Raw genomic sequence first — 14603 nt, forward strand, 5'->3', positions numbered from 1 at the left:
CTGCAATTCCCATCCCCATTCAGTAGTGTCCATGGCCTCTCCATTGTCCATCCAAAGCATCACTTGGAGGCAACTACGAAGGACATGATACTTCGTTGCAGAGGAGGTTGGTGGCAGTCGTTCAGGTGTAACAAAGATTTTGGCTGAACCAACTTTTTTGCAGAGAGTAGAATACCTCATTGCAGACAGATTGTCTCCAGGTTTGCCCCCAAACAATGCCACCATCGCTTTACACCCAGCGTCTTCAATCTCAGCTATGTTTTTCTTAGGTGTGGAAAACATTTTAGCACAGCTATTTAAGACGGAGTCTCCCTTCAAAACCTTGTGTAGACCGAGTTTTTTTCCGATTCCAAAAACCTCGGAAGTGGTATCGCAACCCATGAATGCAAGCAAGAACAGAAGACTGCTGCAGACATGGTTTCCCAGGAACTTCTTCATAACCTTAATGTCGTATACTGTTGCAGGACTCCCTTTATCCGAGTAGAAATAAAGCTTGTTGCCATCGCTGGTTGACGCGTGATGAAGTAACAACACCAAAGATCTGTATCTTCGCCAATGAGACAAGTACTTTTGTTGGATGACATTGACACTGCTGCCTTAACAATCTCCACATCTGCATCCCCCTCTGATTGTATTACGTGGCAACCTATGTCATTCATGCGCTGTGAAACGAGATTGATAAGAGACTGTTTGTTCTCCACATTCGAAAGGAAGTCCTCCTTTTTCCCGACAAATGTCGTTCCTTCAGCAATGTTCACTTTGTTACTTATTTGATTTTTGCGCCGTCACTGATGGGTAATGTCCTTAGTGTTTGGTCCTCCAATGTAACCATCAAATACTATCGTAGCCTTACCATAGTGTTTTACTGTCAAAGATGCATAGTCTTCAGCAATTGAACAATATCTCTTTCCTTCTGACCACTTCAGTCGATGGAGAAGAGAACCTCCGTCACCTCTGGTACATTCTTGAGTACTGCGTCATATGAACTCTGTTCTTTTATAGCAGCCATCAGTTGTGCTTTGTTTAGTTTGCATAAGAGATGTTTTTCCTCAAAGAGGGATGGTGGGTATGGTGAAAGTTCATAGGCCATCACCTCATCAAGGGAAAGATCAGCAGTTTGAGACACCACAAGAAACCTTTGGAACAAAAGAGCGGGGTCTATTGTTTTGTCCTTAGCAATGTCAATTGCCTCACTGAATGCCAGGGTCTTGGCTTTCATTGACCGCTTGTACTTAACTGAAAACAGTGATTGACCCTCCATTGTTGCCACTATTTCTCTGCCAATGGTGAACAGGTTATGGACATTCACATCCTTATTTGCATGGACACCGGTGATAATGTTGCGAAGAGACACTTCATCAGAGAAAGGTGAAAAGGTCTCAAGTTTATCTGCAATTTTCTCCAGGTCGTCACGATCTCTTCTCATCCTTGACGTTCTTGCCTCCTTGTGTTGTTCACTGGTGACAAAGCTCTGGCGAGTGAAACCCTGCATTGCATCACTGTAGAAAGAGGACACTGGCACAGAGTCCACAAGGCCCTCTGATGTTCGGACATTCCACTTCCTCTGGTAAAAGAAATATGATTGTAAAAGAAATATGAGAGACAATGAAAGGCGAGTCGCCTTTAACATTTTACAGCTTTGGCAGCCATATTCATTGACGTCACATTTGGACCCTTTGTGGTAACCCTATCTTGGTAAACTTTTAGTATGTGTTTCCCTACATGTAATACTACAAAAAAAACACCAATAAAACGTTTTCTTGGAATTTCAGGGTAAAGGGTTTTTTTTTCGTATTTTGACTGGACTATCATTCAAAAGTACAACTTGTCCCACAAAAAAACAATCCCTCATATGGCAAAAGGGAAAAATTGGAAAAAGAATAAAAAAAAGTTATGGCACTTGGAAGAAGGGGGAGGGGGGAACAAAAAACAGAAAATTGCCAGGTGGTGAAGGGGTTAGTTGCATATTTTTCCCCGATATCACCCCGTTTGGAATTGTACACTGATTGGTAAAATTAACTCTGTCATTCAAAACTACAGAACGTCCCACAGAAAGCAAATCCAGATACAGCTGGCAATGGAAAAATCAAAAAGACAGAGGAGTCAAAAATAAAACCTGGAAGTGAAGGGGGTAACATGTTAATATTGTGAAATGTTCTCTGGAAACTTGTGAAACTTGACAAAGCAGGATAATACTTTTTATGCATAGACATTAAAACCAACATGAACCACAAAGCAGAAAAAAATAAGTTTGCACAAACTGCCATTGTCAGGTTAGCAAGTAATACTAATGCTGCCAAAAAATGGTCGTATGGCAGCAGTACTGAAGAGATAAGATATGACGGGAAACAGGATATCAGTCAGCAGGACAGATACATGAGGGATATTGTAGCCTGGTCAGCATATTATCCAGGTAAAAAATCCCCATTGTAAGGGCAGATGGAGGAGAAATCCAGTATATACGGGTGGCCGGAGCGCTGAGCCAAATACAAGACGCTGCAGCTGATTATTACCATAGAAAACATTATTATGCCTGAATTGATTTAATCTTTTATTTTTATTTATTTATTTAACCACTTAAAGGAATCTTCCACTACCTGGACAATGGTATCATTTTTTGTCAGTGCATCTTGAGTGAACCTTAAAATGCACCAAAAACGCACCACGGAAAAACACAATGCGTTTTTACCGCATTTTGTCCAAAGCATTTTTAAGTCAAATCTATTGACTGGAAGACCTCAAAAACGCGGTAAAAACACAAAAAGAATTGACATAGTACTTCTTGAAAAACGCAGCCAAGATGCAGACAAAAAAAGATGCCCTGTGCGGACAGCAAAATTGAAATCTCATAGACTTTGCTGGGGGAAGGAAATGCATGTATTTAGGTGCATCATTGTGACCTCAAAACGCACCAAAAACGCAGTAAAAGATGTCCTGTGTGAACTTAGCCTGATAAGATAACCCCCCCATGTTCTCGCCTCTGGCACCGATGCCATTACAGCGATGTAAGCACTAGGGTCTCCCCTTTACGCTTTGCCCTTATATGACCACATGGAGCCTGGGAAACAGCAGAGTATCCCAGAAAATATCGGCTGCATGGGCCAAATTAGAGGTCAAAAACAGGAATTGTGAATCTTTCTGCTCATCCCTACTGTCTACTTTCCACAGAGGTTACTTTCTACAGCCAGTGATTGGCTGCAGCGGTCACATATCCCCGTGTCAGGACATGTAGCAGAAAGTAGATTCTGAAAGGGTATCGGGCGACATTGGAATAAAACGGCAAAGGATCAGCTACATTCAAATCCCTGTATTTTTTTTAACCCATTGTGAGTATTCTGTAACAGAAGTTTAACTGCTTAGAAAATGCCTTTACATACTTGTTAATCACTAAGGTGTCAGCGGCACTTGCACAGGTTTAGAGGTGCGATGATGTTATCTGCGCGTGTGCAGAACCTGGACGCAGAACACTGATGCAGTTCAATGGTCTGTTGCTTCAAACTCTCCTCTATTAACGGCCATTTGTAGGATGGAAGCGGGGTGCGATTTGTACTTGATTTACAAGGGGGTGTGACTTAAGGAATTGTTAAAACGACACAAAAGGTGTAATAAAGATTATACAGTTAGGTCCAGAAATATTTGGACAGTGACACAAGTTTTGTTATTTTAGCTGTTTACAAAAACATGTTCAGAAATACAATTATATATATAATATGGGCTGAAAGTGCACACTCCCAGCTGCAATATGAGAGTTTTCACATCCAAATCGGAGAAAGGGTTTAGGAATCATAGCTCTGTAATGCATAGCCTCCTCTTTTTCAAGGGACCAAAAGTAATTGGACAAGGGACTCTAAGGGCTGCAATTAACTCTGAAGGCATCTGCCTCGTTAACCTGTAATCAATGAAGTAGTTAAAAGGTCTGGGGTTGATTACAGGTGTGTGGTTTTGCATTTGGAAGCTGTTGCTGTGACCAGACAACATGCGGTCTAAGGAACTCTCAATTGAGGTGAAGCAGAACATCCTGAGGCTGAAAAAAAAGAAAAAATCCATCAGAGAGATAGCAGACATGCTTGGAGTAGCAAAATCAACAGTCAGGTACATTCTGAGAAAAAAGGAATTGACTGGTGTGCTTGGGAACTCAAAAAGGCCTGGGCGTCCACGGATGACAACAGTGGTGGATGATCGGCGCATACTTTCTTTGGTGAAGAAGAACCCGTTCACAACATCAACTGAAGTCCAGAACACTCTCAGTGAAGTAGGTGTATCTGTCTCTAAGTCAACAGTAAAGAGAAGACTCCATGAAAGTAAATACAAAGGGTTCACATCTAGATGCAAACCATTCATCAATTCCAAAAATAGACAGGCCAGAGTTAAATTTGCTGAAAAACACCTCATGAAGCCAGCTCAGTTCTGGAAAAGTATTCTATGGACAGATGAGACAAAGATCAACCTGTGCCAGAATGATGGGAAGAAAAAAGTTTGGAGAAGAAAGGGAACGGCACATGATCCAAGGCACACCACATCCTCTGTAAAACATGGTGGAGGCAACGTGATGGCATGGGCATGCATGGCTTTCAATGGCACTGGGTCACTTTTGTTTATTGATGACATAACAGCAGACAAGAGTAGCCGGATGAATTCTGAAGTGTACCGGGATATACTTTAAGCCCAGATTCAGCCAAATGCCGCAAAGTTGATCGGACGGCGCTTCATAGTACAGATGGACAATGACCTCAAGCATACAGCCAAAGCTACCCAGGAGTTCATGAGTGCAAAAAAGTGGAACCTTCTGCAATGGCCAAGTCAATCACCAGATCTTAACCCAATTCAGCATGCATTTCACTTGCTCAAATCCAGACTTAAGACGGAAAGACCCACAAACAAGCAAGACCTGAAGTCTGCGGCTGTAAAGGCCTGGCAAAGCATTAAGAAGGAGGAAACCCAGCGTTTGGTGATGTCCATGGGTTCCAGACTTAAGGCAGTGATTGCCTCCAAAGGATTGGCAACAAAATATTGAAAATAAAAATATTTTGTTTGGGTTTGGTTTATTTGTCCAATTACTTTTGACCTCCTAAAATGTGGAGTGTTTGTAAAGAAATGTGTACAATTCCTACAATTTCTATCAGATATTTTTGTTCAAACCTTCAAATTAAACGTTACAATCTGCACTTGAATTCTGTTGTCGAGATTTCATTTCAAATCCAATGTGGTGGCATGCAGAGCCAAACTCGCGAAAATTGTGTCACTGTCCAAATATTTCTGGACCTAACTGTATATGAGAAATATAGGTGATGGATCCCTATAAAGGGGTTGTCTAATCTAAATCCATAAACTGCAGTCCCTCCATGTGTCACGCTGTATGACTTCAGACTTGTGAATCCTCCCATCGCATGCACTGTGAGGATTCACTGGTGTCAGAGCCGGGAACGGTAGTCATGTGGCCGCGAGTACATGATATGCAGACTCCATGTGAGAATCGGACTACAGTATGGAGGCCTCTCACAACATCTTCACATTGTAGGTGCTAGGAAGCGATAGTGGCATCAAGGATGCCGGACACAGGAATGAAGTCCATCTCCAACAGATGACCAGACCGGAGGTTGGAACTGGGTAATGAAAATGTTTTTGCTCATCTCTAAAGCCAGTGATTGAGAACTGGGCAGCATTGCAAATGGTGACATGAGTACTATTTTAATCCTATAGGGGAAAAAACATAATATACAGGGGATAAACATAATAGCCAGGGGATTGCACCACACATGGGCAGCAACAAATGGAAGCAGAGGGCCAAACGACGTGGGTGACCACGGGGTGGGCGAGGCGAGGACCACGCTCGCTCACCCGACCGTAGAGTGTCGGCGCACTAGGGAAGCGGACGCTACAAAGGTAGTGCAATACTTGCGCTAGGATGTTGAATCAAATCATACCTTTAGTTTAGAGATTGGATGCTTGATTGCAGAAAAATCCTTTATCAAAGCTTCAGAAATGACACCATTGGTTCAGTGGCTTGAGCATCGTGGTGGGACTTTGTGGGTTGGGTCCTTTGAAATGATTCCTCCTGGCTTGCCCCATTTAATTTATTTAAATATTGCACCGCCACCGCCGATGTTGATGGCGCATGCACATTGCTAGTGGAACGTCTTCAATAAAATGGTATCTGAGTCAATGCATGCTTGTACCGCAATCTCCGGCACCATTTTACTGACGACAATGTAGAGACGAATATGAGTGATGGCGGCGCATGCGCAGATTGAAATTTCTTTTTCATCAGCACATGCGCCGCTGTCACTCATAGTAATCTCCACAGTGTCCTTAGTAATATGGCACCAGAGATAGCGGTACACGCATGCACTGATTCCAGCGCCATTTTACTGAAGACAATGTCACACTAGCAATACGCACATGCCGCCAACATTGGCAATGAGGGAATTTAAAAAAAGAAAAAAAGACGAGCCAGGAGAAGGAAGCATTCCGGAGGACCTGACCCACAAAGTCCTTCCCTGCTGCTCAAGCCAGTGAACTAATGAAAACATTTCTGAAGCTTTGATAAAGGATTTTTCTGCAATCAAGCATCCAATCTCTAAATTGAAGGTATTATGTGAATCAGCACCTTAGCTCAAGTATAGCACTGCCTGTACTTTATATGTGAAAATCCTGCTGGTTGGTTCCCTTTAATTTATGTACGTGCAGAGAGATGCTGGCCCTGCTTCCCGAGGAGGAGGAGCTACGAAGTCAGTGAAGAGGGTGAGCAGTCGGGACAAATACCTGAGGCACCGGGACAACGGGACTGAGCCCTCAAATCAGGACAGTCCTCATGAATCCGGGACGGTTGGGAGCAATGCCTGACTTCATCCAATAAGCATTCAAGTTTATAAAGCTTGGAGTTGGAAAATCTGCATAAAAATGCTTATGATCAAAATACTCCCTTAATAATTGTTCATATATCCTAAAGGGAATAGTAAAAAAAAAAAGATTTTGAAAATAAAAGCATGTCCAGTGGAGGTATGAGAATATGAGAACTGCAGTCCGATAGCAGTTGCTGATTGGCTACCGAGCTCACGTGGCATAATAATGTAAGGCAGTACTAACAAATGTGGAGGGCACCACTTCACTCACAGAGGGATCTCTCCTAACACAATAGAAACTAGTCCAATATATAAAGGAAAGTGTCATACAAGGAGGATCACCATAAAAAATGTTATTTTATTTCACAAAATCGACACAAGAAAGGTGAACAACACAATTAAAAACATTTGTGTTTAACTATAGCTTTTTGCTTTTTAAATGTTATTAATTGTGTTGTTCACCTTTCTTGTGTTGATTTTGTGAAATAAAAAAAAATAATATTTTTTATGGTGACCCTCCTTGTATGACACTTTCTTTTCTCTATTTATTGTAATAATGTCAGGCGTCGCTCAGTGCAAGTGTAATGAGCGAGGCAGCACCAATATAGTCAGATTGTGGTTGGGAATATGCATGTCACATACTCGCGGCCACGTGACCGCAGTCTGCAGTCACATAGTGACACATAGAATGAGGCCATGTGCACACGTTGCTTTTTTCATACGTTTTTCCTTGCAGATTTTAATCAATGCTGCAAGGAAAAACATATCCCAGCAAAGTCTATGGGAATCATGACTTGCTGTGCACACGCTGCTTCTTTGTTCCTTGCAGAGTTTGTTGCTGAAAAAAGAAGCAGCATGTCAGTTGTTTCAGCGTTTTTTCCTGCGTCTGATATACTCCACTGCAATGCTTGATCACTACAATGGATTATATCGCAGCACTGACACTTCACTTCAGACACCATGCATCCGGCGTGGTCTGTGAGGCTCTCCGTAGCTCAGTAACCTGGGGTCGTCATGGTGATGAGCCAGGGTTGCTATTGCAGCAATTGAGACCCTGTGATTGCATGACAGGTACCTGATTACCAGGGAGAGGTAAGTGAATCCTGTCCCTGCCTCCTGAATGCTGCAATCGCATTGATTGCAGCATTCAGGGGGTTAAACTACTGGAAACAGTACAGGCACCGCAGCAGGAAGTGAGAGACAGGTCTCAGCTGTAACATCAACCGGAGACCCAGTGACAATCATGGGAGTACAGAGCAGGAAACCCCACGATCGCCATAAGTAAAAAAAAAACTAATAGAAAAACGCCAGAAATTTTTTTTTGCTTTTTCTCTGCTGCCTTTTTCTTGCACGCAGCCACATCCTGGGAAGGAGACGGTCAGACAGAGGCGTCCCTATTTAGAGCTCTATACAAACCTTAACCCTTGATGGTTCTGATACCATAAAATTACCAGCAAGCATATATTACAAGAAGTGGCTAAAAAGACCACTATTTTGGGACTTTCTACATATCGTGTCTGGATATAGTCCTATTCACTTCTCATTCTTCTCTTCTGCCATGGAGCGACTGTGTTTGACAAAGGCCCATTGAGGCCGAAATGTCCACTTCTAATTTGTCGCCAATAAAATTCACACAATTTTGCAATGAAAAAAATACCTCTCACTTTGTCTCATTTAATAAGAAAAACAAAGAGATTGCAGTGTCTGTCCTCATGATTTTTTCCTGTCAGAACATAGTTTTGTATGCAGAAAGTCTGCAGATACCGTATTTTTTGGACTGTAAGACGCACTGGACCATAAGATGCACCCTGGTTTTAGAGGAGGAAAATGGGAAAATAAAATTTTAAGCAAAAAATGTGGTCATGACACACTATTATGGGGCAAGGATCTGCTGCTGACACTGTTATGGGGGTAATGTCCCCAAATTCTCTAACTAAGATAACCCATCCTGGTAATGATCCTCCTGCCTTGTATATGATCCCCATCCTTGTATATATGTACCCCATCCTGGTATATATTCCCATCCTGCTATATACCGCCATCATGGTATATATTCCCATCCTGCTATATACCGCCATCGTGGTATAGCCCCCATCCTGCTACATAGCGCCATCCTGGTATATACCCTTATCCTGCTATATACCCCCATCCATCCTGCTATATACCCCCATCCTGCTATATACCCCATCCATCCTGCTATATACCTCCATCCATCCTGCTATATACCCCCATCCATCCTGCTATACGGTCTGTAACCTGTGGCAGACAAAAAAAAAAGTTTATACTCACCTTTCCTCGCTCCATGCAGCATCGCTCCTCCTCCTGTTAGTCCCGGCAGCTGCACCGCTGGTGTGGAGCCATCATTGTTGTCTGCAGCATCGCTCGTCCTCCTGTCTGCCTGTCAGCTGACCTGTGTGGAGACTAGCGGTGCACACAGCGATCACATTATCGCTGTGCTCACCGCTCTCTACACAGATCAGCTGGCCGGCAGACAGGAGGACGAGCGATGCTGCACACAATGGTGACGGGTGAGTATACTTATTCACTGCACCCCGCGCTAATGATGATGTGCGGGGGCAGTGAATACAGCCGCACATGATCACTCCTGGCTGTAGTTGTCAAGGGTGATCACGCAGGCCGGCTGTTAATTATGCGCGCCCCCCCCCGCTCATCATCTCGCCCACCTGTCAGTGCTGGCTTCAGCGCTGAGGGATGATGGGCGGGAGGATGGGCGTGCATATCAAATGAGCGGGCCCATGTGGTCACGGCAGGCTGCTACAGCCTGCTCATGCCACAGATGACCCGCCCCACTGCAGCACCCTCATTCCCCGCAGCCACATTAAGACTAAGTCATACCCTCACATAGACTGGGGATTTATACCAGATGACCCCTCTATAATATTTACATGTGTAAAGTCTGTACTCTGAGAAAACCCTTGCTGTGGGGTGAGTTGGAGTGTAAGGCCGGCGTCACACTTGCAAATGACTCGCACGAGTGCGAGTGCAATGTGAGAAAATCTCGCATTGCACTCGGACCAATGTTAATTAATGAGGCAGCTCCGATCTGCTTTTTTTCTCAGTTCAAATCGGACTGAGAAAAAAATCACAGCATGCTGCGATTTGTAGAGTTTCTCGTGCGAGAATTTCCAATGCAAGTCTATGGGTGCGAGAAAAAAAAAACGGATGTCACACGGACCATCCTAGTAACATCCAATTTTCTAAATACAACTCTATAATTTAAGACAGCGAAAATAAGTGGTACAATTCCATAATTCAATAAAAATATTTTTTATTAAATTTCATTAATTCATTAAAATTCAACAAGGAGCCCGATTTGGACCGCAACCACATACAGTAGTGTAACAAGAAACCACATGTACATACCGTAGTTCCCTGATGAAGAGGTGAAACGCGCGTAGGGACTGTTGGGAGACGGATACCACTACAATAACGGGTTAGTACTTATACTTTGAACAATTGAGGGGCACAGGTTTTCACTCCGGTTAACCATTATATCCCATGACTTTTGTAAGGGATTTATCTTTGGACATATATAAATTAACTTATAATTACCAGAGTTACTGTTATTGCCTTATTGTCATCTGAACAATGGGTCTCAGCCCTGTCCCCGTCCCCCTCTACTGTCGATGTGAATCAGTTACCATGTATCTATATATAATATAGAGATAGTTTAGCCTATGCAATATACATTAATTGTGGTGCAAAAAAACTTTTTTCTGTGACCCAATTGGGGTGAACACTGTTTACCTATAAGGAATATTATTGTGCATAAAAGTATCTATATCTGGCCATACTGATTTATTGTATATATGTGGTCATTATGACAGCTTCTCTAATCTAACCTATTTTATAACAGTATTGGTGCTAAAAAAAAAACAACAAAAAACTTTTTGCATAAAAAATCTTTTTCTAGGATCCTACTTGGATAAATATTATGTAATTGTGCCCACAATTGTTATTACTAAGCATATAAAAAATTTACATCAGGCTATATCAGTCTATTATTGTACATGTGGTTTCTCATTACACTACTGTATGTGGTTGAGGTCTCCTAAATCGGACTCCTTGTTGAATTTTAATGAATTAATTAAATTTAATAAAGAATATTTTTATTGAATTATGGAATTGTACCACTTTTTTTCGCTGTCTTAAATGTAATCTCAGTGGTTTCCTATATAATTGAGTTGATCTGGGTCAGTGACCTTTTCTAAATACAACTCTATCATGTAGCAGAGAACACTGTAAATGCTCCTGTACAATAGTTTAATTTACCAAAAAAAACCCAGCAAAAATAACGCACAGGGGTTTTTTTTTTAGCTCTCATTGCTTTCAATGGTGAAAAACCCCAGCAAAACACTGAAAGAATAGACATGCTGTTTGTTTAAAAAATTCCGCATTTTGCCATTTTAGGCCTTGTGCGCACGCTGCCTTTTTATGATGCTTTTTTGGTGCAGTTTGTGGTCCTAAACTGCATGTATGACCTTCCCCAGCAAAGTCTATGAGAAATCAGAAAGGCTGTGTGCATGTCACTTCTTTTCTGCATTTTTCACTGTGTTTTGCCATTGACAATGTTAAAAAAGCAGGGGCAAAAACACACCGAAAACACGGCAAAAACGCACCGAAAACACAGCTAAAACGCATGCTTTGTTGATATTCTGGTCCTGAGGAAGAGGTTTCAACCTCGAAACGCATAGACCTATGGAATAAAAAAAGATTAATTTATCAACAACTCTACATTTTCATTTGGCTGATGCACGGCGTTAACCCCTTCTCCTCTCCTGTTTGACTACTCATCCACGTGGGGCTGCGGCAGACGCCATGATCTTATGCTTTGCAGCGGTTGTGACTTTCACAACCACATTAGGTGAGTGTCCATGTGAAAAGAGAGGGAAGGTACTCACCAGATATGCGGTAAAAAAAAGCTGTTTTATTCGACCATCAGTTCAGGGGGAAAGGCGTGAGGGAGGTGGGCACACACAATCCGTCGGACGACGGCCGTTTCACGTCTTTACAACCGATGCGAGTATGGACTCGTGGAAGCGTCGGTTGTAAAGACGCGAAACGGCCGTCGTCCGGCGGATTGTGTGTGCCTACCTCCCTCACGCCTTTCCACCTTGACCTGATGGTCGAATAAAACAGCTTTTTTTTACCGCATATCTGGTGAGTGGCTTCCGTCTCTTTTCACATGGACTGTATGGATTGTTGTCTTTTGGAATGAGCACCATGGCCAAAATGCAAAGAAATTTACAAGCCGTATAATGCGTGTATAAACCTGAAATAGGAAGACAGAGCGGTTAGCTCGCTGAATGGTGCCAGTGTTTCCTCCTTTCTTTGTTTTTACATTAGGTGAGTGTATATACTTTTTATATATTAGGCCATGTGCCCACAAGAGCTTGCTTCTGCGGATTTTGCCACGGAAAACCTGCGGATTTTTCTAGATTTTCCACATAAATTCGCAGGTTTCAGCATGTACAGACACTCCCCATGTTATCCTATGGGACATGGGGCGTTGTCTGTGTCCATGCTGCGGAATGTGCAGCTGCGGAAAATGCTGCGGATGTCCCGCAGCCACACGTAACTGCATGTCAATTATTCCTGCGGAAATCCCGGCCCTCCACTATGGAGATAGAGGCCGGGACGTCCACAGGTAAATCGCATGAATAGCCGCAGGTTTACCGCAGCTATTCCGCTGTACTACCGCAGCTAAAAATAGCTGCGGACGCCGGTGGGCAGCTGCGGGAAACCTGCGGATACATCCGCAGGTACGAGCTCCCATGAGCACTGTTTATCTGGCTTTTTTTTCTAGTTTTATCACTGATGTTATTTTCTGGCAGAGGTGCATTTTTCGCTGGAGAAACAAAACTGCAGTGTGTGCACATAGCCTTATTCAGAGCATAAAAAAAAGCAAGTGTCTGCAGCATGACATTCTGGAATCTCATAGGTTTTGCTGGTACTGTAAAAAGCAGTTTTTTTATACCAATGAAAAAACATGCAAAAAAAAAAACTGCGGCTGCAAAAAAAAAAAAAAACTGCTGCAAAATGCCGTGTGAACATAGCCAAATGGCGCGGCGTCCTGTGACTGTAGTGTCTGCACCATTGCTATCACTGACTATTGCACTATCCGGATAATTCTGTCATTAGGAATAAGTCAGACGCTGAGATCTGAGGAGGGATCAGTAAAGACTAAAAATCCAGTAGAAATGTGTGAGGCGCAGAACACACCTATGTGTATACAGTATATACTGTATATAATGGAAGTCAGATCTAGAAAATTCCGCCGCTGGGAAAGGAAAGAAAATCTTAGGTCCCACCGAGATTTGAACTCGGATCGCTGGATTCAGAGTCCAGAGTGCTAACCATTACACCATGGAACCGCTGCAGGCGCTCCCCCACTCTCCTGCCCAAGACCCCGCACCCGGCTCCTGTCAGCGCCGTCATCTCCCGGGGGCCGCAGATTCTGCTGCTTAGTTTCCACTACCACAGGCTCAGCGCACACAGAGGAGCTGCTCGTGTTTTACACTGTGCCCGCAGTGTCATAGCGGACTGCCCACACCCCGCCATACTGCAACACCTCCTGCAGAACAAAGCGACGCCATTTTGCCCCTCTCACTGCGCTCTATCACGCCGTCGTTGCAGACACTTTACATTATTTGTTTTACAAACTACAGGTATAAACCAACTCAATGTTCCCTAATAAACTGTGAAAAAGTAACGGGATATAGGAACAACGCTTAAACTGACACCGCGGCGAGGGTGTACAAAGATGGCGACGCTTTGCTCCATTGAACCCGGAAGTGCTGCATACTTGTTTCCGGTTGGGACTGGGCGGAAGCGTTGTTCCTGTTTCAGGGAGGGGTTCGGTCACAGCCGGGCTTCCTGGAGATTTGTCGGTTGTTGCCGATAGCTGCAGATCCGGAGCACTACACGAAGCGCCAGCATGGGAACCCGGGACGACGAGTATGACTATCTGTTCAAAGGTAGAGGCCGGAGCGGAGACGGAGCGATAATGGCGGCGGAGATGAGGGGCAGATGACGGATCCCTGGCAGCGGGGACATATAGACTGTCGCGGAGTATGGAGGGGCCGAGAAGGAGGGGCGGCTGTCACCTCACAGAGGACGGGAGGAGGATGGCGGCTGCCCAGGGGGTGACGGGGTCTGGGGCCGCACCGGTGTCACCCACTGCGGGGGCCATCATATATGGGGGGTGTTATATATAATGTACATATATATAGGGGGGGTGTCACATGCAATGTATACAGCAGGACATATATATATATGGAGGTGACGGGGTCTAGGGCCGCACCGGTGTCACCTACTGCGGGGGCCATCATATATGGGGGGTGTTATATATAATGTACATATATAGGGGGGGTGTCACATGCAATGTATACAGCAGGGCACATATATGGGGGGGGTCATATGTAATGTATCCAGCCAAACACCCCATGTATGCAGCAGGACACATATGTTGGGGGTCACATATATACAGCAGGACGTATCATGTATGGGGGGTGTCACATGTATACAGCAGGGCACATCATACAGGGGTGTGGGTCAATGTAATGTATTTATATAATGTCATAATAGATGTCACATATACTGTGCCTTGTATAATATATAGATGTCATTTATAATACATGTCATATATATATATATATAGTTTTCTTTCATAATGTAGAGTGTTTATATATACAGAATGTCACATATAATACACAGATGTAGCTGAGGTCCGGTCCTGTG

The 14603-nt window shown here is 43.6% G+C and overlaps 1 protein-coding gene and 1 non-coding gene across 2 annotated transcripts in view; one reads left to right on the forward strand and one right to left on the reverse strand.

Moving 5' to 3' along the window:
* Positions 1–13165: 13165 nt before the first annotated feature.
* TRNAQ-CUG (transfer RNA glutamine (anticodon CUG)) lies at positions 13166–13237 on the reverse strand. The gene has a single exon. It is a non-coding gene; the product is annotated as a tRNA-Gln (tRNA).
* Positions 13238–13681: 444 nt separating this feature from the next.
* Positions 13682–14603, forward strand: part of RAB11A (RAB11A, member RAS oncogene family) — a 52683-nt gene continuing 51761 nt past the window's right edge. Inside the window, exon 1 of the mRNA XM_075346045.1 lies at positions 13682–13840. Coding sequence (XP_075202160.1) covers positions 13801–13840 — 40 coding nt within the window. The 5' untranslated portion in view covers positions 13682–13800. The remainder of the gene's footprint in view (positions 13841–14603) is intronic.

The sequence above is a fragment of the Anomaloglossus baeobatrachus genome, chromosome 4 (assembly GCF_048569485.1).
Source record: "Anomaloglossus baeobatrachus isolate aAnoBae1 chromosome 4, aAnoBae1.hap1, whole genome shotgun sequence".
NCBI lineage: Eukaryota > Metazoa > Chordata > Amphibia > Anura > Aromobatidae > Anomaloglossus > Anomaloglossus baeobatrachus.